General features: G+C 52.3%; 1 protein-coding gene, 1 long non-coding RNA gene and 2 other non-coding genes across 10 annotated transcripts; 2 read left to right on the forward strand and 2 right to left on the reverse strand.

Moving 5' to 3' along the window:
* Positions 1 to 101: 101 nt before the first annotated feature.
* Positions 102 to 183, reverse strand: trnal-aag (transfer RNA leucine (anticodon AAG)). Its single transcript has one exon. It is a non-coding gene; the product is annotated as a tRNA-Leu (tRNA).
* A 1,450-nt stretch (positions 184 to 1,633) lies between these two features.
* eef2k (eukaryotic elongation factor 2 kinase) lies at positions 1,634 to 24,059 on the reverse strand. 7 transcript variants are annotated; one of them, XM_088612879.1, is made up of 20 exons: positions 23,626 to 24,059; positions 20,005 to 20,312; positions 18,081 to 18,134; positions 14,974 to 15,074; positions 13,598 to 13,658; positions 13,320 to 13,357; positions 11,378 to 11,549; positions 9,783 to 9,932; positions 9,452 to 9,584; positions 8,940 to 9,067; positions 8,653 to 8,857; positions 8,391 to 8,458; positions 8,219 to 8,296; positions 7,225 to 7,281; positions 6,978 to 7,040; positions 5,270 to 5,404; positions 4,395 to 4,583; positions 3,484 to 3,608; positions 2,822 to 3,000; positions 1,634 to 2,599 (listed from the first exon to the last, which is right to left on the reverse strand). In XM_088612879.1, exons 2-20 carry the CDS (start codon positions 20,239 to 20,241, stop codon positions 2,490 to 2,492), a joined length of 2,283 nt encoding a protein of 760 aa, XP_088469005.1. In that variant the 5' UTR covers positions 20,242 to 20,312; positions 23,626 to 24,059; the 3' UTR covers positions 1,634 to 2,489. The 7 variants fall into 7 exon arrangements, with proteins under 7 accessions (XP_088469005.1, XP_088469004.1, XP_088469007.1 ...); XM_088612878.1 differs by having other exon boundaries at positions 8,653 to 8,860; positions 23,626 to 24,043; XM_088612881.1 differs by lacking the exon at positions 7,225 to 7,281 and having other exon boundaries at positions 8,653 to 8,860; positions 23,626 to 24,037.
* Positions 19,465 to 19,731, forward strand: LOC148644790 (uncharacterized). Its single transcript, XR_015928507.1, has 2 exons — positions 19,465 to 19,599; positions 19,633 to 19,731. It is a non-coding gene; the product is annotated as an uncharacterized LOC148644790 (long non-coding RNA).
* A 279-nt stretch (positions 24,060 to 24,338) lies between the features above and the next one.
* trnal-uag (transfer RNA leucine (anticodon UAG)) lies at positions 24,339 to 24,420 on the forward strand. The gene has a single exon. It is a non-coding gene; the product is annotated as a tRNA-Leu (tRNA).
* The last annotated feature ends 577 nt before the right edge of the window (positions 24,421 to 24,997 follow it).

Raw genomic sequence — 24,997 nt, forward strand, 5'->3', positions numbered from 1 at the left:
CACATGCCGTCTGGAGCCAGCAGGAGGCGCTGCAGGCAGTAGCCGCGGAAAGCGCTTGGGCGGGCGCAGCGCAGGCAGGCGTAACAAAAAAAGCCTGTGCCTGGCAGCGGTGGGATTCGAACCCACGCCCCCGAAGAGACTGGAGCCTTAATCCAGCGCCTTAGACCGCTCGGCCACGCTACCTCTGCGGGCTCACCCCTCGATATCGCAGTGAAGTCACAACCCTCTGCTCTGCTGCTCTGCAATTACAAAAAATACTTTTTTTTTGTAAAGATGTGATGTTATAGCATTTCCACACCGTGGAAATGGGCGACGTGTTTCAATCGCTGTTGTTACATATGCGCTTGCAGGAAAAACGCAAGGATCTGCTTTCATAGCCTACTGTACACTGTATTTACGTTTTAATACGTACTGAAGGGGCAATATATTAGTTTTAGGAACGTAATTAGCTTGATGCGTTCAGTTTTCTTTAAAAAAAAAGGATGATTACGCCGTAGAAGCGATGTCAGTTACGAAAAATGTGCCGGCTTTTCTTAAAATAAAATTAATCCGGTATTTATTTTACAATTATATGAAATAATTTTCACTGTGCATTTCATTGTTTAAAGAACATTTTTTTTTTGCTGAATTCTGAATATGAGACTTTGCACCGCAGAGCGCCGCTGTTGTATTCATTTGATAACTTTGCATTAAATTAGTTTCTTTGTAAAATAAATTATGGTGTTTCTGTTAATGGGAAGTGTCAATCTAAGATATCACATTCAGTAACCGCAGAAAACTGTGTGGGCGGGGTAAAGGCAGCCCCGCCCACTCAGAATAAGAGCTTCAGAACAAGTTTCCGTTTCCTGTTTAGAACTCTGACCAGACTCACAGTATACTCACTTTGCATCTGCAGTGGATGTCTCTGTCCTCATTTAGAAAGTCTATGAAATGGCTTGTCCGTGCGTTAAGTTTAAACTCCCATCTCAGCCCCATCTTTTCCCAAGTTTTCCATATGCACTGCTCTGTTTTAAAAGTATATTAGAGGTGATGTGCACCTGAGAAGCACTCTGCTAAATGTATGAAATAAGATGAACAATTATGGGCTTCTGTGCTGATGGAGCTTATCCAATACGGCACTTCTGTACGCTTTTCAATTAGGAGATATAAATTCATTCTTTTTGCAGAACATTTTCCAAAGCATTTTTATTGAAGCTTCACATCTTGAATGGCTTAAGAGAGGTTTCTTCGCGAGAAACTTTAGGAATTGAGTAATGAAGTTATTTTAGTCTCAAAAATGCCCAAAGCTGGTCCTGTAGCTTTGGTTAGTTCACTATGGCTGAGGAGTCAAACGGCTAAGAACTTGGGATACGTCAGGATGTGTTGCCAGGGCAACGAGTTTCTTCAGTGGGCTCACCTGGTAAATCAAGGTTGAAGGAGAAATGGAGGAAGGAAATGGTTCTTTTTTCACAGGCAGTTTTCATGTATGTAAGGATTCTCATCTTCAGCCTGTCTTCCAGCAATTGTCACTTTAATCATCGGCATTGACATCCAGTTAGTTTTTCTCCCCCCCGAAGTGTTTGCTATCAGGTAAGAAATACAGGAAATAAGCAATCCCACAAGGAGGAGAAAACAAAAATGCATCAAAGTCAAGTTTCAAAAGGAACTGATGCTTTTTATTTTCTGAAGTGCTCACAAAAGGCCCACATCTCGGGTCAGACATGCTCAGAAACGACACCATCATCATACAGAGTGCGTATTCCCAGGAGGCCTAAGCACATGCAAGCTGCAACAACACAGCACTGTACACTTTTGTGCGCGAGGCTGAGATAGCTGCACAACCCCACCGCAAGACTTAGGAAAACGCCTCCTTCTCCCACAGAATTACAAGGTTCGGAGCTTCGATTAGCAAAAAAAAAAAAACCTGCCACTTCTGCTCCTTCACCTTCACACAGTAACCTGTTATGTGTAGATATAAATTTAAATGCTTTAAAAAAAAAATTATATTAATATCTTGTAAACAAAGCTTTTTCAGTTATTTTTTTTCCCATGCACCAAAAGAAACAACTTTATGCTTTATGCTGCCATTAAAGGAATTATATTCAGTTACATTTTAAAAAGCACATAAAAACATAAAAACAAATCAAGTCGCAGCACAGTGGGGTGAGTAGATACAAGGTGCAGATCCGCTGGGAGTATAGCACAGTAAAAAGGCATGGCGGCGTCCTAGACTTTCTGCGACAACAATTCTTCTGTCTTGCTAAAAGTTTATTTGCTCTGCAATTGTAAAAAGCAACCCAGCTGTAGCACACAGCATTACTGTATAGAGTCTATAGCTCTCCCCACGAGGGGCAATTACATGAAAAAAAAGAGAATCAATCGAAAACTATGGTGCTGAACGTCTGTAAACAGTTTTGGATTCGGACAGAGAGTACAGGCTTCCCAGTGGTGATGGGTTAACAGTCGCGCCGATGTTGAAATTCAATTCGAAGCTCTCGCTAGGCGTGGCCTCACTCTCCCACCATGCCCCACGCCTCCTCCGCCTTCATGTAGTACTGGTTGGCCAGCCTGCCCTTCATGGCCTCCATGGCGGCGTCCGCGGCCTCTGTGAACAGGTCCCCTGCAGGAAGAGAGGCGGGGTGAGGGAACAGCTCCTCATGGGGGTGATGAACTGCAGGTGCCGAACGGGGGGCCTACACATCTCTGCACAGCTGAGACTAGTCTGGGCAGCCATCGGCCACTCGTTTCTCACTCTCTTGGTCAGAGAGGTGTACCCCTTGGCTGTGAGCACAAGACCAGCCTCTAGAGGGCGCCCCCTCTCTCTGCTTGTCCCCCGACATACCTGACCTCTGTGGGTCTGCATCCAGCCCAAACCCCCCGCTCAGGTACATCTCGGCCTCCCGGGCCAGGAGCAGGTAGCGGGGCTCGTCCTGCATGCCGTCGTACTCGCCACCCTCGTCGTAGTCCGTCATGTTGAGCGCTTTGTTGTACCAGCCAACGGCCTCCTCCCAGTTCTGCGGCCTGCGGGGCACAGGGAGGCACTGGTGAGTGGAGAGCTGGCAGCCCACTGCAGCTCAGCAGGTGTGAGCCTGGCCAGTACCTGGATGGGAGACCTACTGGGAGAGCTAGGCTGCTGCTGGGAGATGTGTTAGTAGGACCAGCAGAGGGCACTAATCCTGCAGTCTGTGTGGGTCCTAATGCCCCAGTATAGTGACGGGGACACTACTGTAAAAAGGTGCCGTCCTTTGGATGAGATGTAAAACCGAGGTCCTGACTCTCTGTGGTCATTAAAAATCCCAGGGCGCTTCTCGAAAAGAGTAGGGGTGTTACCCCGGTGTCCTGGCCTGATTTCCCCCTGGCCTTTACCCATCATGGCCTCCTAATAATCCCTGTCTCTGAACTGGCTTCATCACTCTCCCACAGTCCCCACAAGCGCTCTGAGCGGAGTGTCCAGGAGAGCGCTGTATAAAAGCAAGATTATCATCAGTAATTATTATTGCCTACCTGTCGGGGGCCAGGTTGGCCCCGGAGTCAAAGGCTCTGGCCACCAGGATCATGGAGGGCCGGTCCCCCGCCTCAGCAGCCTCCAGGAGAAACCGGAACCCCTTCTTCCTGTTCTCCTCGGTGTCCTTCGGGAGAGGAGGGAAAAGGGATAAAATAACATCTTGGGGCACCCCACCTTACTGCACCCCCGCACTCAAGCAGCAGGTCACAGGCTGCCTGCAGACCCAGCCCGTCTTCACATGGGGACTGTCGCAAGCCGCAGGGGACTGAGTTAGTGCTGGATCAGCACACGGTTCGGCCCCGCGCACGCCTACAGCTCCGACTGACAGGCAGGGACACTTCTGGGGCCTCAGGAAACTTCACTGAAAAAAGCCAGGCGCCAAGTAGCTTCAGCTGAAGCACCTATCCTGCCTGGAAGGTTAAAGATTCAGCTTTTTATGGCTGCAGAAATAATGGTTTTGTCACCACAAACACCTCCGGAGATGGATAACCTCTGCAGTTTCGGCTCCATGAGAAATCATTCAGGGAACTTTACTAGGACAGACTTCGGGTTTTTTCCCCTCAGAGTTTACAGACAGGGTAAAAGTCTGTTTTCAGGGGGGTCCTGTTAAGAACCCATATACAAAAAATAAAACACAATACAACACAAATATCATAACCAAAAAAAAAGATAAGAAACAAAAGTAAACAGAAAATACAATCTATGTAGTTGCCAAGAAAGGTACAGAAATTAAAATCTGGGAATGAATAAGTGTGTTATTATTTAAATTGCACCCGGAGGAGCACTCTGTTTTTAATAATTCCGTTTGGTTTGAACGGCACAAATTCAAGTGTGTGATCGCAGATGACAGGGTGCGTAACTGTCCAGCTGTCGTCAGCCCTGAGCCCCCGGGCTGTTTCAGCGCCCGTACCTCCAGGGTGACCTCTGGCAGGATGTGATGGGGCAGCTGCAGGTGGCAGAGGCCCAGGGCAGCGATGGCCTCCAGCTCCCCGCACAGCGCGGCGTGCTCCAGGTGGAACAGCGCCGCGTCCCGGTCCCACTCCTCGTCCTTCTCGCAGAACCGCCCCGCCTCGTGGTACCGCACCATGGCCAGGTGGACCTGCAGGCAGCGCACAGGGGTCAGGGGTCAGGGGTCAGGTGTCAGGGGTCACAGAGAAACATGCTACAGTTAACAAGCCGCACATAAAATCACACGATGACCTAAATGACAAACACTGTGCACAGGCTGCTGAAAATGACAATTCTTCGCAGGGTCAGGATTCTCTTGCACTGGTGAGCCTGCTCAGAAACTTAGTTCAGGTTTTATCTAGCAACCTAAAGTGGTCCCGTCTGTGCTGGCAGGCTGACAGTCGCTCCCTGACTTTCACTGCCTGTTCTCCTGGAGGCCAGCTTCGAGGTTGCCGTGGAAACACAGCATCCTGATGACGCCAGGCATTTCCCTGGCGGCTGCACCTCGGAGGCGGGCTGGTGTCCCAAACCGAGTTTTTTGGGGTGGAAATTCTTGTTAATGGATTTCCCCCAATCATCCACAGTCAAACTGAGACCGCTGGAGACGCGAACCTTTAACTTTGCTCGGTTCTCTGTCTTCGGCCAGGAGGAGAGCTACTGGGGGAGCTGCTTCTGAGTCCTCAGCTGACGTCAGTACCGAGCGGCAGTGGGGTGGATAAAACATTCTGCTTCTGAGCCTGTCAGATGATGAGACTGACTCAAACCAGCTGTGTCTGCGCCCGCATGACTGACCAACCCCGCCTCGAGACTCGGCCCTGCTCTCCGGCGGCTCCCTACCTTCCCGAGGTTCGACTTCCCGATCTTCTTCTCCAGCTGCAGGGCGTTGAGCCGCTCCACCTCCACGGCCACGCAGGAGGGCCGGTGAACGTGGGAGCGCGAGGCGTGGAAGAAGCTCCACTTCTCCTCCGTCAGCTAGGGGGGACCCGGGGAGAGAGCAGTCAGCAGGCGGGAGAACCGCGCAGGCTCGCGGGCGCGGTGCACAGTGCCAGCCCCCCGCCCCCGGCCCAGCCCCGCTCCCATCGCAGGCGCCCAGCAAGCGGCTGGGGACCGCGCTTAAAACCAACGACACCGCAAGTCAGGGGAACACATCCCGGCAGGACGAGGCATGCGGGACCCACAGGACGAGAGTGACACTCATGCAGCTCGGCGTTAGTGAACCCCCACCCCCCCCACGTGCGGTTAATAACCCAGACCAGCGCGGCTCACTCCTCTGGGTCTGGAGTTGAAAGCAGCTCCCAGCACCACCCCGGCTTCCTCGTGACTGGGATTTATTGGACACGTTTAGAAAGACCGGGACCGGAAAAACCAGACCGGCGCTTAACGAAGACGTCTGGCGTGTCCTGTCAAGTGGGATAAAACACTGCAACAGCCCCATGGGAAATCTGATCTGCCCATTTTTAATTCTGTCAGCCGACAGAAGGGCACTGCTCAACGACAGCAAGGCTGAACAGTGGGCTGCACCTTGCTGATCTACACTAAGACACTTTCATTTCCAAGTACTTCCTTCATTTAATCACTTCCTATAGCCTGTAGAGTCACTAACTGGGGCTCCTGATTTACAGGAACTTCCCACAATTCAGAAGTACTAATTTCTAAAATGCAATTTTAGATGAAAGATTAAAGAAATTTAGACCTCTTTATAAAAAACACACACTGACTGAGTGTTTTACTCAAAACCCTTGGTCACCTCTGAGTCAGGCAGTAAGGAAAGGGGTAACCAAAACGCTGTCAGATGAATAATGATCTGGTTATTACAATATAATCATCGTCTACTGCCGTTTCAAGAAGCATAATAGAGGTGCTGAGATTCAGGCTATTTTGTGGGCCTGTCTCCGATTGAGGAAAAAACACACAAATACAATTTGCACGTTTTTAGTGTGCGTCGTAACTTAACAGGAAATACCACAAGACATCTTCAGTTCAATTTATCTGTGCTCTCAGTTGGACACGTGCCAAAACGAGCTGGGAAACAGTGCGATCAGGTGGTTCAGATGTGACTGGCACTGTGTCATGCACAGGTTATCAGTGCTGATCAACAGGCTCAAATATCAGAACTATCAGCAACCTATCAAAACTGACAGGTCCTGAGGGAATACGGGCGCCGATTCGGGCACAGACACACCAATCGTCAGTTACCGCATGCCTGGAAAACACGTTGTCATAAAACAGCTACGCATTCACCCGGATATCCCCCAGTTTGGAATGCACAGATATCCTCAACGCATCTGCAGGCAACACCAGCCCCTCATTTTATAGCACCACTAAGTACATCTTTCCTAAAATAATTCCTTTCTTTATGGTCTGAATTTAAAAAAGCGTGATATAACCACAAAGGCTGGCTTTAACTTTGGTGCAAGGTCTCCGTTTATGACAACAGTGTATCCACACCACAGTGCAGACGCACAGAGCCCGGGGTCTCAGGGGGCACAGGGAGAGGACAGTGCTCTCAGACACAAGGCCAGCACCATGCACACTGAAGAGTCACCGGTCTGTTCAGGGGGTTGTGTTTGGGAGATAAGGAGGGCTTGTTGAGGAGCGCCACTCTTTTCTGGTTAGGAGAAAGAAAGAAAAACACCAGGGAAAAGCTGTGAGCCACAGTGACTAAGTCTAGAGAAGCCCAACAGGTACCAGGGGTGCCAGGTGAGGTTCTGAAGAAGACAGGGAGGGAGGGGGGCAGGGGGTGTTAGGCGGTGGTGATGATGATGACTTTGGGAGGGGATGTCCGTATTTACCCTTCGGATACTGTCCTCGTCCGATTCGTACGGCCTCCTGCTACCCAGCCAGCTGGCCTATGTAGTGACGTAAAAGGACATGGCGTCACGGATCAGAGCTCCTGCAGCAGCCCTCGTTCCAGCCCCGTGCAGAGGATACCGCTGCAGTACTGCACGCTCCCCCGCCAAGCCGCTCCCTCACGTGTCCAGATAGCGACCGTGCAAGGTGACACAGGCAGGGGTGTGGCTTCCCCAAGGGCGCGTGCCCACGAGGAAGCACAGCCACAGCGCTGAGGACTCAGTGACTGAAAATGATGCCCTGGATCACCCAGCTGAGGCAATGTGATGATTTTCTGAAGAAGTGGCGGAGGTGGGGCTTAGGTCCGGGGGTTTCAGCGGAGCTGCCTGTCAGGCCAATCGCACCACGGCGTGGGGCTCAAAAGGGCTCAACTGCCCGCAGGCGGAGGGGGGGGGGGCCCTGAGGTCGAGGTCTAAGGTCGCCGGTTCGAGTCCGGCTCACGTCACTGGCCGACCGTGTAAGAGAACTGGCAGATCCAAATTGGGAAATAAAAAAAGAGCCGTGGCCTGCGAACACGACCTCGACATCAGAAACTCCTTCTCGGCTGAAAAAAGCCCCCGCAGGCCACAGGAGGGAAGCCCGTGGAGGAGGAGGAGCAGGAATGGGAACGCCAGGATCTCTCCCCGCCCGCCTCGCGCCCCGAGACCATCGCCACCTCGGTGCACTTCGGGCAACACGGACGGGTCACTCTTCCTCTGCTCGCGATTTCCTCCCCCTTCGGAACGGCGAAGCGGCAGAAAAAGGTTGTCTTTCGGCCCAGCTGAGAAAGGGAGGCTAAGAGCCCTCGGACCGGCGGTCAGCGGTCAGGATTCGGAGGCGGTGGCCGAACCCGGATCTGACAGAAGGCTTCAGCTCTTCTTCAGGAAGGCGGGCGTGCTTGCGTGTGTGTGCACACGCGTGTGCGCGACGGCGGGCCCCGTTTTAAGGGAGTCTTACCCTCTCTCTGTGTTCCAGGTCATCCCCCTCACTGCGTCTCTCGCTGGGGTACCCACTGTCACCCCCGCTCTCCGAGTCCTGTGAGGAGGGGAGGAAGAGGAGACGTGCATGAGGCAGAGCCAAGGAACAACCGGCGGTAAAGGGAGACAGACACAGGCCGCCGGACACTGACCCTGGGCTCCATGCTGTTGTTGTTGGTCTCGTTGGCCAGGATGTCCATGTCGTTCAGCACCGACCAGCCTGCCGGACACGGGACAGAAACCAGAAAGCTTGGTGGCGGGCGGGGAAAAACAATCATCCCTTAACGCGTCCCGACCCAGTCCCTCCCAAACCCAAACGCAGACCCACAGACACAGCGCCGGTCTCCGCGCTGCCAGGCTTGCCGGACCCCCAGAGCCCCGCGGGCCAGCTCTCCGCCAGCGGCTCAGGCTCACCCAGAGGGGATTTGCCCAGCGAGTCCAGGTGGGGGGTGGCCGGGGAGCAGGGCGGGGAGTCGAAGGGGCCGTCGCTCATGTTGTCGTCGGCGGAGGAGGTCTCGGACAGGCGGGACAGCAGCGGCGGGGGGAGGCTGCCCGAGATGGTTCGCACGCGGGGGCTGCCGCACAGCTCCTCACAGCCCCGGAGCACCGTCTGGGCGGACTGCTGAGGGGCAGGGAAACACGGGGGTCAGACCGGAGAGTCGGACGGGGCTGGCAGCAGCTCGGGGGCCGGCCCCACTCACCAGCAGCTTGTTGGTACAATCCAGCTGGGCCCGCTCCTGCGGGGAGAGGTCAAAGGCGGTCAGGCCCATGCTCTTACAGATCTTATTGCACAGGTGGGAGTGGAAGAACAGGGCCATGCCTCGCACCCCTGCAGCAGAAAACACAGCGGCCAGTCAGGACAGGGCGGGGAGGGGCTATCATCTCGTCCCAGTAAGCAAGTCGGTGCCTGGTGCATGAACAGTGTACCTAAGAAGCAGTGAACACTTTCGTGCCTACGTACTGTCTCGCTTGCAACACACAGACCACAGCTGCTATCTTCTTTTTGTAGGATAAGCGTGGGGTAAGAAACAGAATAAGTCACTTTACCCACAAGGCTCTGCAGAGCGCAACTGGAAAGGGAGGGCAGCATGTGTGCTCACAGGCATTAAACATGCAACAGATAAAAACTGGAACCGATGCACGTCTTTAACCCCTGTCAGCCGATGGAAATACATACACCGGGCTAACAGATCCCCTGGCCCCGCCGTCGTACCCAGATTTCCGTCTCCAAAGTCGGTGCCCTTCTCGGTGTGGATCTGGGGGTCAGTGTAGAGGTCCCCCACCCCCTGGATGTCCACCACGATCATCTGGTGGCCGGAGCGCTCGAAGGTGAAGTGGCTGAAGGCCTGCAGGGGAGCAGGGGGAAACAGTGTGAGGAAGAGGAGGGGCGCAGGGGGACAGGACAGAGTCAGAGAGCAGTAAGGCAAAGGAGAACCCGTGAGGGGAGTGAGAGGGGAGTGTGAGAGGAGTGTGAGAGGGGATTGAGCAGAAACGGAGAGGGGGAGTGAGACTCTACAGCCCGGACGAAGGTGAGAGGCGCTGACCTGGGGGGTGAGGCGGATGTTGTCGTCCCGAACGAAGCCGGAGTTGGAGTTGTACTTGATGTACTTGCCCTCGATGTAGTGCTCCAGGTGGTACAGGGGCTTCCCGGGACGTCCCGTCATCTCCAGGATACACATCTGCATGATGTCCACCTGGGAGAGAGAGCGGATCCGAAGCCGCGTTAACACTGCTACTCCACAGTGCCATCAGGAGCAACACCGCGCAGGAGCGTCAAGCACGCTGAAAACCCAAACCGGCCACTTGACATCATTCCCTGCAGGCTGAGAGATCCCAGCTCCTGTCTTGAAAGGAGATGATCGGCACGTCTGTCTTGTCTCGCACATACACACAGGGTATCCCAGGGTGCCTGGTTTCATTTTACAGTACTTAGCCAACGCCTCCGTCACCAGCTGTCTTCAGTTACCACAGCCCGCGGTCACGAGGCAGGGGGCGGTGACCTGGCCCTGACATTAGCCGTGACAGAGAAGATGACCTCAGGGGCCCAGGTCAACATCAGGGAGATGGCCAGTGCTCACAGGGTCAGGGGGTGGGGCCTCCTGGACAGCACTGCACAGACAATACGCACTGTATCTTTCCAGATATAAATCTCACTCCCTGGTGATTAATACTGTATATCTCAAAACATGCATGAATGAAAGGGCAGGCCTGACTGGCTCAAGTAGCTTCCAGTAGTGTGAGTGTTTAGCTGCAGTGTGAGGCAGTACCGGCGCAAGTGCAGGGGAAGGCATGTATGGTATGTGCCTGTGGGGGAATCTGTAGTGAGCTACACAGCCTGGCAGGATCCCAGTTCCCAAACACACACACACATGTCCACTCGCTCGCAGAACACACTGTACTCCTGCGGCTCACGTACTGTAGCTGCGGATCTGCTCCACGAGCCCGCACAGCTGAGACACCGAAAACAAATGCCGCCATGAGCCGCCAGTAGCGCCCCCCCCCCAGTGGTCCAGTCGGGTGCCCCAGCGCTCAAAGACAAGGTCTCGGAGGGGAAAAAGCCAAACGCAGGGAAGAGAAGAAAGCTGGAGAGCAGCAGAAAACACGGGCCAGCTGGAATCAGATGGGCTGCCCCTACGCGAGCCAGGGACCGCGCAGTGTCACGTCAACATCAAAACGCACAAGGAGTCGCTTCTCAGAAAAGGGGAGTCTGGTTTGTTTCGCACCCGCAGGTCGGTTTTGTTCTGGGCGTTTTGCTCCCATTAACCGTGTTCTGGGGGGGGGGGGCTGGACTGGACAGTGTCGGACAAAAAGAACTCCACCCGTATCACGACGTACCACTTGCAATGGAGGAGGCCACTCGCGGGGAAACAAAACTGTAGGAGCCAAACGCAGAAATCAGGAATTTTAAAAAATGATCTCTGCCCAGTCTGTCCGCGTTTGGAAAACCCGTTCAACAAGAAGAGACGGGCGGCGTTCTGCCAGGTAACCCAAACAATTACCAGTCAAAGCCCAGGCCCATGCCTGTGTCCGTGGGGCCGCCAGGATGGTGGTGCCCCCTGCCCTGCCCCGCCCAGCCCAGCCCCCTGGCCGTGCCCCGCCCCTGTCCCCGCCCCTGTCCCCGCCCCCAGCCCTGCGGTACCTGCTTGGGTGGCCGGTGGCGGTTGTACTCCTCCCCCCAGAGCTTGGCCTCCATCTGCAGCCGGACGTCCTCGAAGTACACGTCCCTGGCCACGGGTTCGATGTAGCGCTTCGCCACGTAGTTGGAGGCCGATTTCCAGTTGTGGCTGTGAGAGAAGTTGGACAGCTTCTTCCTGAGGGGGAGGCAGACAGCACAGCGGGGTTGAAAAATGACATCTGGCATTTTACAAATCAAGGAGGAAAACTGTCTTGGTTGTTACTGTTACTCAGGGTGTTTTGGTGAAAGGAGCAAAGGCAATGACTTCAAAACCATGGGCTGGGTAGCTTGTTTCATGCCCCCACAACACTTTGTGTAAAGAAGTGCCTCCTGTTCTGGGTTCTAAATGCCCTTTCCCCAAGTGAAAACACAAACAAACAGAATAAAAACTGAACACAGCTAAAGCTAAAAACAGCTCCAGCTCCCCCTGTCCGTGCAGGCTGGCCTCCTCTGGCAGTGTTTTATCTTGCATCGGGAGACACACGGTTTGCATTTCCTCGTGTCTTGGCAGAGAAGGCCAGAAACTCCCTGCCAGCGCAGCAGACACACACACCTCCTCCCCATCCCCCATCCTGCTCAGCAAACAGACTGCGAGATGTGCTCAGCTCCGCACATTCACATTCACGGCTCTTCAATCTGCAAATGAGCTGCTCTCAGCGAACGGCCTCTTTTCAGATAAAAACTGTCCTTCCACGTTTCTTCTTCCTTCTTTGTCATCCTGTAAAGCGCTTTGAGAAGCCACCTTTAAAGGCGCTATATAAAATAAAGTTTATTATTATTATTATTATTATTATAAGATTGGAGGTCCCTGGGTGACTTGTCTGCGGTTTAAATATGGCCTTAGGTTGCACTTTCAGTGCAAAAACAGACTTTTTTTTCCAGTTTTTTTCATTAAAATAACTTTGCATTCTTGCAAAAACTTGACCGATTAAACGTCTATGTAAAATCTGAACTGCTGGAAGGATCTGTGCTGAAGAGTGGGTAGAGATCCCAGTCACGGCTCTTCCGGGCCCACAGTCCCCAGGGGCATGAACGAGCAACTCAGGCCAGTTAAGTTTGTACTGGGTTTCTTCATCAGCAATTTCACCGAGAGTCTGCATTAGACATTTTTAAAAAGGAACACTGCTAGGCTGTTTTTTGCACTTGCTGTTGTTTTGATAAAATGCCCCAAAATAAAAAAAAACCGATAACATCTGGGCAATACTTCCACGTGCTTTTGTACTAAACATTATCTCTGCACTAAGCTAGTTCCTGGATGGGCTGCTAAATATATCATGTTCTGCAGTCTTTGCAGGGAATGGACACTGCAGTCCCTCGGTCATCTTCAAGGTAGTGACCACTGCCCAGACTTGGGTGTCTAATTGGATCCACTTCTATTTCTGTCTCTGGCATTTAACTGAGCGCCTGCACTGCACCACACTAACACACTGCTGTTGAAAGGGTGAGACTGGTGAAGGTGACAGCTGTGCCAGATGTGGTGAGGCAGTATGTTAAGCTCACATCTTCAGCTGTCTGCCCGGCCTTATCCTGTTCATGAGAAAACACAGTGACAAAGTCCAGCTCTCGTGTTTTGCTTCCCACAATTTCAAAACCAGCTGCCCTCCTGTTTCTAACCTCGTTTAACAAATTGATCCCCGCTCCGGCAAACGAGGAGCCTAGCACGTGCTCTCTGGACCTCGCTGACGTCACTTCGTCGAATCTGATCAAACAAACAACTAGAAAAGAGCCCGATGCAAGATGGGGTCACGGCGCCGTGATTCAGAAAGCTACTATCGGGCCCGTCCAGCGGACAAACGGCAAACCAAATTCTTTTCCACCGAGGGAGCAAGCAGGGAAGAAAGATCTGCGCAGAGCGGTTATTTTTCCCTGAAGCGGAAGGCGACGCCGACAGAATTAGCCTACTCACGTTCTGTAGCACTCCCTCATGGCTCCCCTTCCGAAGGGCTGGGGAGACAAACCCAAGCAGAGATTAATTAGTGGCTGTTCACCCTCAGAAACATCCATCCCGGCAACACACAGAGAGCTGTTTAGTATCTAACCAGCTGCTTATTTGCCAACACTTAAACACATTAAAACGAGTTACAGGTCCACTGTGGCCCAGCCTGCTGTAATTTAAAAAAATGACAACAGCTGCTCAGCATTAATGAAAACTGGAATGACGTTCTGTTTGTTCCGAGAGCTCACCTGGGTGGCCATCTTTATATAGACCTGATCCTGTGCCCACTCCCCAGTCACAGCATTGTACCTGCGGGCACAACACACACACATTGACGAAAGGATCACGCTAGGAGTGATCGAGGGCATTGGACACATGCTCTGTGGACCCTAGCTTCCCTGGGTACCATGGAGCAGAGACGTTATTGACAGTATGTGAACTGTGGACCTCAAGACATTCATTGAAAGAACCGCTGAAATGACAGTGTCACTTAACTTTAAGGTCGTTAATACGGGCTGAATGTTAAATTGGAGCGACAGATTAAAGCCCGAAACAGAAGAGTTCTCATCCCTGCTCAGGAACTATAAAGGACCGTGTTATAAGGAGCTGCACAAAGGCAACTCAGTGAGTCCCCGAATATCTGGAATCGTAAGGACAGGAGGCCTACAAGGGCTTCTTGGCAAATAATGAGGTACAAATGAGGTTAATAATATCGCAGACTTGTGTAACACGGCTCAGCGCCTCCAGTATTATTAGATTCCTGGTCCCTGCAGAGTGTGCACAAGGGAACAGTGTGTGTGTGTGTGTGTGTGTGTGTGTGTGTGTGCACGCTTCCTGGACAGCCTCCAACAGGGATCAGGCCACATGTTGCCCTCTGATTACTAACACACCCAGACAGGGCTACGGTGGGTGCGTACTGTTCACACTCTCTTCGGCAGACTTGGTGCGACTGAAACCTCCCAGCTGAGGGGTTTAACAGGTCCCCGGCCCGTTTCTGTACTTCACAAGCACTCCAGCTCCACTCGGAGTGACCTCATCAGCTCTCTGGGAAGAGCAGCAGGTTCAAACAGAAGCCGAGAGCCCCATCACTGACCAGCTGCCTGCCGCAGTGTGCGTTGTACAGGCCCAGAGCCGTGACACCACACACCCGTTCAGAAGTCCCCCGTCTTCCAGTACTCTGAAACCTCAACGCGGCTGCCCTCTCTGTGCTCCTCGACGGCGGCCCAGCCTCAGCCCAGTCCGTGTGAGCCCAGCACAGAGGGGACAGGGAGGCCACAGGCATCACCCGATTAGCAAGAGCAGCACATCTATCAGGGCTGGGGAACACCCTGAAGAGGCGACTCGAGCCAGTGGCATCAGTCATTACAAGGGCCACAGACGGGGATTAATAAAGAGAAAGCAATCTGAGCAGGGGGGAGGGATAGCTAGAGCACTGCTTTGTTAGATCTGAAACCTTGGAACAGGGCACAAAGACGTACAGAGCTCGATCTGGTCAGTTTCATGTCTGACTATCACAGGGGACTACTGCAGCAGAACGAGGGTCCGTGTCCGAGCACGTTCTGGCCGACGCCTCACCGGTGCTCCGTGTGACCGAGGGACAGACAAGACAGCCGGAGGCACGGACCTGTATCGCACACAGGGCTCCGTCTCGATCTCCTCCAGGTGGAACTCCGCCCAGGGATCGGGCATGGCCTTGGCCTTCCGGATGGCATGCTTCCAAGCCTCCTGTGGCGGGGCGCAGACATGGAAAATACGTCAAAATCACCACAAGGGTGCAGAGCCCCCCAGTCAGTCAGACGCACAGGGATGGGGAAGCGCAGAAGGAAGAAGAGGCCGAAAGCACAGGCAGCAGGGGTGTCGAGCTCTGCGGGGAGCTGGGCTTTACATTCCAGCCAATCGGCCTCCGCCACTCGGCCGGCAGCGCGACCAACGGATGTTTCAGGTTGCCTTTTTGCAATCAGAACGTCTTTTTTGACACCGACACGTGCTTTCGTTCTCATCGGCTTCAGAGCCTCCCCGACACCGACAGGCATGGCTGAGCGCTCACATCACGCTGGGTCAATGTTCAGGCACGACATGGGGTCTGCTTGGCGTGCAGGGTACAAGGACAAAAAAAGGCCAGGCTACAGCCCAGGCACACCTAGAAGCTGAAGAAATCATGACCACAAGCCCAGGCGCTTTCAGCCCCTGCGACAGCCAGGATTTACAGCAGCGGCAGTCTCTCCACCCCCCCCGAGTCCGGCTGCCGACGAGACTGATCATTTTTTCCACAGCTTCAGCAGAAACACACACACAAACAGCTGAGAGCTACGACACACAGCAGGCCACAGGTTTACCGAGAGGCAAGAGGACTCCAGAGCTTAGAAGGGGTAAACACTTCAGGGGATAAAGCTGTTAAAGATGTTTACATAAACACGCGCAGCACTTGATAAGTAAAACACTTATCTACAGCACAGAAGAGCCCGTGTGCAAGGGTGGCCAGGGCAACATATACAGATTAAAGAGGACTACAGGGACTGTGTCCACTGAGGTATGCTTTTGTGTGGTTTTACATCCAAAGAAGCTGGACATTTAGAATGCAGACCATAATGCACACAAAACACAAGTATCCAGGCAAGATACAGTGCCATTGTTTTCTGACACCCTCATATTGTAAAGAGGGGCCCATCTGCATCTGTTTTGATGCCCAGTGCCCTGCCTCCAAGGACTGGCTGGCACAGCGTGGCACCACAAAATCGCTGGGTCATTACCAGGGACACATTTGTCATTCACCAGCAGCTCAGGTCCTTAACCATCTGGATGAACACACACAACGCAGACTCCTGGCTCACAGCAGTCTACTCCGTTTCACGTTTTAGAAACTGCAGAGGATCAGACCCACCCCTGCTTTGTCTAATTTCTACTGCGCTTATGCAAACAGGATACAAAACACACGATACAAAAACATGACACTTCTTTTATAAATAACAACTCAATAATTTTCATCCGTTAGTATTTTCCTGTCTCATTTTCCACACAGATTTTAAATTATAAGGATTTTAAATGTAACTGCCACACAAACCTAATCTGACAATATCTAAGGCACATTACATAGGCAAACTGATGCATTAAGAGAAGCAAACTCCTTGCGTTTATTTGATTGGCTCAGGCTTTACAGATTAGCATCTGCTGTTTACTGCTAGCTCTCTCCCTGTAAACACACTGCAATCAGACTCGAGTGACCACAGTGGAATCTGTTCAACAGCAGCTTCGTTCAGAAGCTCTTCCTTCTCAGATACAGTTCTGTCCACACTAGTCTGGGCGCAGGGCCAAGGTGAAGTGCCCACCTCACTGTGCTCCACCTCCCAGGACACCCAGAATGGCAGTCACTGTGTGGGCAACAGCCAAGTACTGTACAACCCCCAACACCTCAAAGTCTGGCCGTTATCAGGACGCAGAAATGTTCAAACATGGAATAAGATGTACTTTTAGAGTAGGTCTTGAGATTTTTTTCGATTGTATTCAAAATATTAAAATAACTATTGGAGCAGGAGGCTATATCCTACCACTGGTGGCGATACACAGCCTGAATGCTCACTTCACAGGGATATGATAATTCAAAGTTCTGGACAGGCTTAGAAGGCAATGAAAAGACAAGCTTTGCAGAAACACCAAGCATATCCTTGCGATCGCCTGCTTCTCTAAAACAGAAGTGTACATTAGAGATGGAATCGGCATGCAATAATGCAATACTTAAGAAGACACAGAAAACGGAAAGGGCTTAACCAGGTGTGAAGTTTGCAGAAGAACCTCGTCCTCTCACTGGGGAGAAGGTACCCTACCTGGGTCTACTTGACAGACAACCTAACCACCTGCTCATCCAGAGCACAGAGATCAGGAGTGCAGAGTAACTTCTGTGTCCGACCAACACACCCACTTCATAATATTGACTCTCACAGTCCTGCCTCCACTGCCACTGGACTCTGCACTCGCACCTCCACAGCCCCCAGCCTGTCTGATTTTGTAACCCCGTCAACAACGAAATCATCCTGAACACAATCAGCTGACTGTCGCAGCACTGACTGGTCAATCGCTTCAGTCCGCCGCCTGCACACAAACGGAACAGACGCCCACTCAGGAATCGGGGCGTCGCAGAACTCTGTGACCAGCACGAAAGCCAACTTTTTCTCTTCCACGGAAGTACCAAGCCATAATCGAAGGGGGCGGGGGGGAGAAAGATGGGCACAGGGAAGAACTTGGCAGAAGCACAAGCCATAAGGCTACGGCAGTAAAGGACGTCTACAGTTCAGCAGCTCCCGTCAATGGAACAGTCTTAAAAGGCCACACTTAATTAAGAGAAGCACGAGGGAGCGCTTGTGTTGACTGAGCACGGCAGTTGATCAGTACTGTCTTCATTAGATGAAAGGGAAAGCAATCGATAGAAGAAAAGTCAATGGGATCAGGAAGCTCTGCTCTGGCTGTACCCTGCAGCCATGCAATACACAGTACAGCTGGCCTGATTTCGGGAAGACAGGAAGACTGTGCAGGAAAGAAACAGAGAGGAGAGGGGGGAGGCCCAGCCCGTCTGATGGACTGTGAGAGTTAGCTTGCACAGAATCGGGTGCAGTGTGTGGGGGGAAGCTTGTGAAGAGGAGAGACGAGGAGGAGAACGGATCAGGAGAGGACGGAGAATAAGGAGAGGAATGGGAGCGATGGCGGGAAGGTGGATTTCGATGTGAAGGCGGAACCTACCCGACCTCGTTCAGACAACACCCCAAAACTGACAGATCGCGCCTCTGGTTCTTTCTACAGGACACATGGGAAAGAGTGAGGCAGAGGCAGTGTGGGGGTTAATGAGCTACAGAGGAAAACAGCACTTTAAGAACAGTTAGCTCAGGAGAAAGTCTTCTGCATCTTTCCAAACTCCTTGTCCTGTTGCCTTGTTTTACAGCACATCTGCTTAAATAAATTCACATACATTATCAAAAACACCTTTGCTACCTCTGGGCCCCAAAGTAGAGGGATTCAGATGTAAATTGTCTTTTTATGACTTTTTTTTCTAAACTGAAAAAAGCAAAGATAGGTTAAGGCAGCCAGGCAGAGGACTGGTCAGGGCTCTGAACTGGATTGGTACGCCTTCTAATCCTGGGACTCTGCTATGATTCTCCTGAGCAGGATCCTCCTGTATGAATGGGCCTCCAGGGTGTCGGATAAATGAGAGTCTGCTCTCAACTGACTTACCTGGTGGCTCAACATAAACGGCTAAAAGAGATTAATCTAACTCAAAGGAGAGGAAATTATATAATCGCAATCCTCTAGGTGGGTTCCCCCTCCTGGTCAGGCACATGGGCCAATGCCAAGAGCATGTATTGTGGAGGAGTGATCTGGGATATCGGACACTGAACAACCCCCTTTGTCACACTGGCTGATCGCCCCCTGACCCTGCTCTGAGGTCAGCGGGGGAAGGGAGCATTATGACATCACTTCCTGCAGGAAATGCAGCATGAGAAGGCAAGTCTTACAGCTCTGAACTACAGGTACACAGTTTAAAGCTTTTTGTTTGGAATTTACACTTGTGAGAAATGTAGCAAAACTGAACATGCACAGCTCTTGCACTGTACGTTTGTTTTAAAAAAACACAGCACCTCACACATAAACTTCCCTTACCCTCAACATGAACAAACAAAAAAGAATAACAGATCTTGTTTGCACAACACTGGAGATTGAGGAAGCAGTTTATTATTTGTTTTTATTTCTGTTCCTTTTCCTCTTCAGGGCTCAGAGCACCCCAGGGCAGGAGCCAGAGAGGCCCAGCCCTTGACACACTCAGCGTAGCCATCTGTCCGTTTCAGTGCCTTATAAGGCAGCGTCTGTCTGTGACTGTGACAGGAGGCTGCAGCCTGTCTCTGAGACTAGACGAGCACATGCCTACAGCGATGTAAATAAAGAGTCAGGGAGCTATACTCTGACACTCAGGGCGCAGTCTGGCATCTAGATTACATGGTTCTTGAGCTTTCTTTGAAATCAGAGGACACTCTGACATTCTTCATTGCAGCAGGACAGAAGTCCCTGAAGCCTTTTAGTCTAAATTGTGAAGGGGGGGCCGCTATCTGGTTTTCTCTAGAATGCTTCACCACAGCATCTTACCAGCCAGCTGCTTCGCTGTTGTGCCCTGACTATGAATAGGACAACACTCTGTGGAATGTTAGAGACAGGTTAAAGTTTTTTTTTTTCACGCTGAAAGCAAAAACCCAAGCATGAAGCAGATAATGTCTTTTAGCATGAAAGGGGCTTGGTTTATGAGAGCGAGCGTGCATGTGGTTTTAGCAGGTCAGACACCCAGCAGGACCTCACAGTACAACGGCCAGTTTTTTTACAAAGCAAAAACAATTAGCAGCTAAAACAAACAAGACATGCCTGCAGACAGTGCTGTTGCATGTAATTTAGTAGATGACAGAGTTCAATCAGTTCTCTAGTTCTCCCCTGCAAAACTTTCTCACCACAGTATCAGTGTGCTTGAAAGGGGATCTGGCTTTAATTCAGCCAGTAGTGGAGTCTCTCCTTTACAGAGAACAGGGAACCAGCTCAAAGCTGCAGACACGTGAGGCTTCAGCAGGGTGCCTCTGAGCTCATGCTAGGAGGGAGAAGGCAGGCCTCTGTCCTGCCCAGAGCTCACCTTGAAGCTGAAGGACTTCTTGGGCGATGCGCTGGAGGAGTACTGCTCGTTGTGGATGAGGTTCTTCAGGTAGTTGCAGATGTTCTTGGCCTGGCTCTCCGACGGGTCATCGGTGATGGGGCAGATGTAGAAGTTGTCCTCCTCGTCGCTGTCGGGGTCCTCCAGCGAGCCGGCGTGCCTGCCCCCCCTGCGGGCGCTGTCCACCTCCTCCATGCTGAAGATCATCTCCTCCTCCATCACGGCTGGTCACCGGCTGCACCCCTGGGGTCCTCTCCGCTTCTGCAGGGCTCTCCGCACGCTGGCCACAGCTGTGGGGACACAAGGACAGAGCAGAGATGGGGTCACCGGCGCGGCCCCACGCCGCCTCCTCAGGGACAGCGGCCAGCACAGCGACCCCCAGCGACCCCCAGTGAGGTCCTCCCCCACAGCTACACCTCCTAGGAGCTCGGGAGACTCCCGCTGCACAGTTTCGGGCTCAGGAGCTGCAGATTCCTGTGCGTAAGTCAGCAGGGGCTGCAGCACACCAGGAACAACCCTGGCGTCCTGGCCAAAGTTCCCCCTGGCCCTTACCAATCATGGCCTCCTAACAATCCCCCTCTGTGAATTGGCTTCATCACTCTGCTCTCCTCCCCACTGAGAGCTGGTGTGTGGCGAGCGTTCTGGCGCACTATGGCTGCTGTCGCATCATCCAGGTGGGGCTGCACACTGGTGGTGGTGGAGGGGATCCCCATTGCCTGTAAAGTGCTTTGAGTGGAGTGTCCAGAAAAGCGCTATATAAGTGTAAGCAATTATTATTATTATTATTATTATTAACATTCAGTGCTGGAAGATTACGGGTGCACCCGCAGAGACCACAGAGACCACAGAGCCGACACTATCATGTACGGAGGAGCTCGGTTAAAAAGCACACGTCAGGAAGTGGCCCGTGCAGGAGTCTTCCCGGTTCTGGACAGTCCAGCTGTGTCTCAGGGGAACACCCCCCCCACTGGATGACCAAGCTGGGTTGTGGGGAGGAGGAGAAAACACACGATCCACAATCGGACTGAGCTGTATAAGACTTCCTCCTCTCCCATAGGATTAAACTGCTTCCCCAGGGAACGAGAGTCTGGAGGCTGTCAGATTCAGATTCGGAAGTCACAGCCCGCCTCTCCAGCTCTGCTACTGTACGAGTGTCCTGGAAGGCGGGTCAGGGACAGCGAGGGCGAACCTCTCCGTCACTCCGCTGCACACTGGACAGCCCCTGCCAAGAGCTGCTGTGCACAGCTCAGCGCCTCGGTCGGACAGGAAGGTCCAGCGTACGAATATCCGAGCAAAACGACACAAAGAACCTTCCTCAACCTGGTCAGGCACGAAGCAGACGTTCACGTTTCCTCAGCAGGTTCGTTTCTTAAGACAAACACACGCTATCTCAATGAAGCAGCCGACACAGCTGCAAAGGGCTTTCAAAACAAGACTTTCGACAGCTGTTTTTCACCTGCCTCCTGGAGCAGCTTCTTTCAGGTTAATAAAAAGCCTGAACCCGGTTCCAGAAGCTGATAAGGCTGCAAGAGCCGTAAGTGAAGTTTAAACAGGTCTGCTGCTGTGATAGAGCCTGGAGAGGGACACCCCCCACCCCCCCTTCACACACACACACACACACACACACACACTCTCACACACACACACGCAGGCTGCCGTTCTGCACATCAGGCTTGGTCTGCGAGCTGGGAGACCTCTGGCTCCGTCAGTCTTCTGTCCGGCCCTGGGCTCCGCTCAGAGCGAGAGGAGGGGGCCCCTGGGCTGTCACGCACACACTAGCGTACAGCATTAACACGGCGCACACACCAGTGGCGCCCTGGCACAGCAGGACTGGGCAGGATATGGAAATGCCCACAGAGCCCCACGTGACAGCACAGCGCACATTCCGAGCTCTGCAGACAACCTTCTTCCAAGAAGCACTTCTTTAAGAAAGCCTCCAGTTCGACACTAAAGGACCTCCTGTGTACTGGGGCTCAGCTCCTGTCTCCCCCACAGCGCCATGCCACAGAGGCCTGACTGAAGGCTCCCCCTGCTCTTCTGCTGATATCAAGACACAGAGAGGTTCGTGCCTGGACTTTCAGCCTGGGTTAAGAGTAGCCGGGACTCTGCTCTGGACTGCATTCTCCACTGCGGACTGGCCAACCAACGCACACCACAACGGTTCAATTTATTTCCGATCTCTTTGAAAAGCAACTCAAAAGCGCTTTACAGCAGCACTAGTGTAATACGCACCGGAGCAAAAAGAAGGAGCAGAAAGCGCGCAGTGAACTGACCCAGTCAAACACAGCAGGACGCTCAATTACACACTACAGAGGTGAGGTTTGAACACGCCAGCAGCTGAGGTTGCAGGCTCTCACTGGGAACCGGCACCTCAGAAAGAGGAGAGCTGTCTCATGAGAGCACATGGCACAGTGACCCCTGGGGTCAAGTCCAGCCCCTTTCCCAAGACAAGCAGCCACCAGGTGCTGCTCTCAGTGTTTGCCTGGGCCAGCAGGGACCACACAGACACTTGAGCAGTTTACAGCCCTGTAAAACCCCATGAATTTCTCTCACTGTCACCCCAGAGGTGAGGCGTGGGCACGTTATTCCGCACGACGGCCGGGTCAGCCTGTCAAGGGACAGGGGTTCGACTTTCCTCTCAGCCAGAGCTCGGATCAGCCCCGATATAAAACGCCACCACATTGGCGCTCAGCGTGAAACGCGGGACGCTTAATCCATACTCTACTGCCATCAAGCCCGTCTGTGCAATGCCAAGCAGAAACTCCAGCTGCCCTGGGGCCGAACTCTCCGATCCATTTGTCGCGAACCCCTTGTCTGGGGAGAGGAAAGCCCTCATGCAAAGCACACTCGGGGCCACACCAGAAAGAGACTGTGAGGGGTTTAATCCACAGGTGTCACTGAAGAAGGCTCCACAGCCGAAACCTTGTGTCTCTTCTCTTTCCAGCGGGGGATAAACCTGTACCTGTCCCTTTGCATGCTGACGCAGCCCCCTACCTGAACTACTTTGAATTATTTTGAATCGCCACACCGGACAGGGAGAAGATAAAACGTCCCAGACCGCATCGCCAGGTTTGAGTGAGCAGCAGCTCACACACCCCAGCGTGTTGGGGTCTCGGAGCCGAGAGGAAACAGCCCGTCTGCTGGATCAGCCAGCGGGACTGGGTGTTTACCAAGTGTTGGGCTCCCATACGGGCGCAGTCACCGAGAGCCAAAACACAAAATGCACGACCCCACACAGCGGGAAACAACAACTGGGTACCCCCGCTTCGATCGCCACAAGTTTAGCAATGATTAGTATATTACAGGCCAAGACGCGTTTCCATGCTTGTGTGTTGATGTTGTTGAAATACCCCCCTCGCAGAGCCCAGACTGGCCGCAATGAAACGGTTCAGAATGATATATTTGTAAAAAACACACACACACACCAGTGTTCTTCACGAAACGGGCATAACCACGCTGGAGAAGCGCAAGGCTTCCTGTCAGCGATTCGCCTTATCCGTCACAAGACAGAAAAAAACACGCACCGCGTCTCGCCGGGCCACAGCCGTGCAGACGGATTTGGTATAAACAAGCGCTCAGAGAAATGACTGTAAAAGAGCCCACCTTACTGAGCACAATCAGAGCTGGCCTCCGATGCATAGACGCGCCGATGAGTGTGCTTCTGTGTGGAGGAAGGCTGGGAGCCTGTCCGAGTCTCTCACTCCGTGTCTTGCTCGCCGCCCTGTTGCTGCGCTCTTGCAAGAGTTTTTCCACAACACAGCTTCCCGAACCCGAAGCTGTCCTGCAGGCAGAGCCCGTGGGGTGAGACGGGGGGGTGTGTATCCTCGACGGGAGGGGATTCAGGTTTCTGTTCCCAGTCCTCCACTGCTGCAGCGCCCCGGCGCACGTAGACTCGCACGCAGCCAGCCTGCAGAGCGCCTCCTGGTGGCCACCGGGCGCAACAGCCGCCACCCCCGGGGGGTGTGAAGTCTTGACAAACAGGTCGCTCTTGCCGGACGATTCAATGAGCAGATGTGACCTCCCCTCGTCTGTCCGTTTGTCAGTACGGGTGTTTGTTTCTTTTTTTTGGGGGGGCACAGGACATTTCTGTTCCTCGGCGCTCTAGATTTGCGTTCTTCATGCAGCGTTGCCTTTGATGCGGCGCTCAAACCTTACCTCTCGGGAGGTGGGAGAGCTTCAGTTTCGCGCAGGGGATTCGTGTGTAATTGTACATGTCTAAATACACACGTCCTCCGAGCGCCGTGTTGCACATTGCGTCAGCGGGCCGGAATGTTGCTGCAGGTTTGTCAGTGATACCGCAGAGAAACTGCTACCGGGGTAGCGTGGCCGAGTGGTCTAAGGCGCTGGATTTAGGCTCCAGTCATTTCGATGGCGTGGGTTCGAATCCCACCGCTGCCACATAAGAGTTTCTTTTCCGTCTTTTGGTTTTGACACGAATAATAAAAAAAAAAATCATATATAATAACATAAAATGATAGGAATGAAATTCATTGTCGAATTTCATTTTTTACGTGATGGGAACCGCACAAAGCTACCGAACTTGCAAAGCAGGTTTAAAACACCACGATTGAAGGGGGAGACAGAAATTAGAGTAATCAGTATATTTTATTCAGCTCATCTCTGAATTTCCCGTCAAACACTGCCTATACCCCTTTAGTATTTATTCAGCCCTGCAAAATCGCATTTTATCATAGAATTATGGCTTTATACCGTCTAACGGCCTTTTCCTGAAATATTTTACAATACACGGTCACCTTTAAATTCACGATAAATCCAAGTACATATCCACAATCTCACAAAACATCATATATGCTGACGCGTCTGTCAGTATATATGACACTTTCTTTCACAAAGAAAGTGCAAACTGTACTCCTGCTTTTCTCGTTGCTATTTTTTTGAGACACAAGGTGGCTCTCGCTTCATAGCGCTTTAAAAAAAGTCTGTCGTTTAATGCAGTCAAAAAGTTAATTGTTTT

This window comes from Lepisosteus platostomus, chromosome 19 (genome assembly GCF_059453375.1).
Source record: "Lepisosteus platostomus isolate fLepPlt1 chromosome 19, fLepPlt1.hap1, whole genome shotgun sequence".
Lineage (NCBI taxonomy): Eukaryota > Metazoa > Chordata > Actinopteri > Semionotiformes > Lepisosteidae > Lepisosteus > Lepisosteus platostomus.

What these genes read in the sequence shown, in the direction of transcription:
- eef2k (XM_088612878.1), bottom strand. Translation starts at nt 20,241, where the DNA reads ATGGAGGAGGAGATGATCTTCAGCATGGAGGAGGTGGACAGCGCCCGC. An exon ending in ACGAGGACAGTATCCGAAGG is followed by an intron (nt 7,041 to 7,224) that starts GTAAATACGGAC and finishes TCTCCTAACCAG; the next exon opens with AAAAGAGTGGCGCTCCTCAA. An exon ending in ACAACCCCCTGAACAGACCG is followed by an intron (nt 5,405 to 6,977) that starts GTGACTCTTCAG and finishes GGTCCCCCCTAG; the next exon opens with CTGACGGAGGAGAAGTGGAG.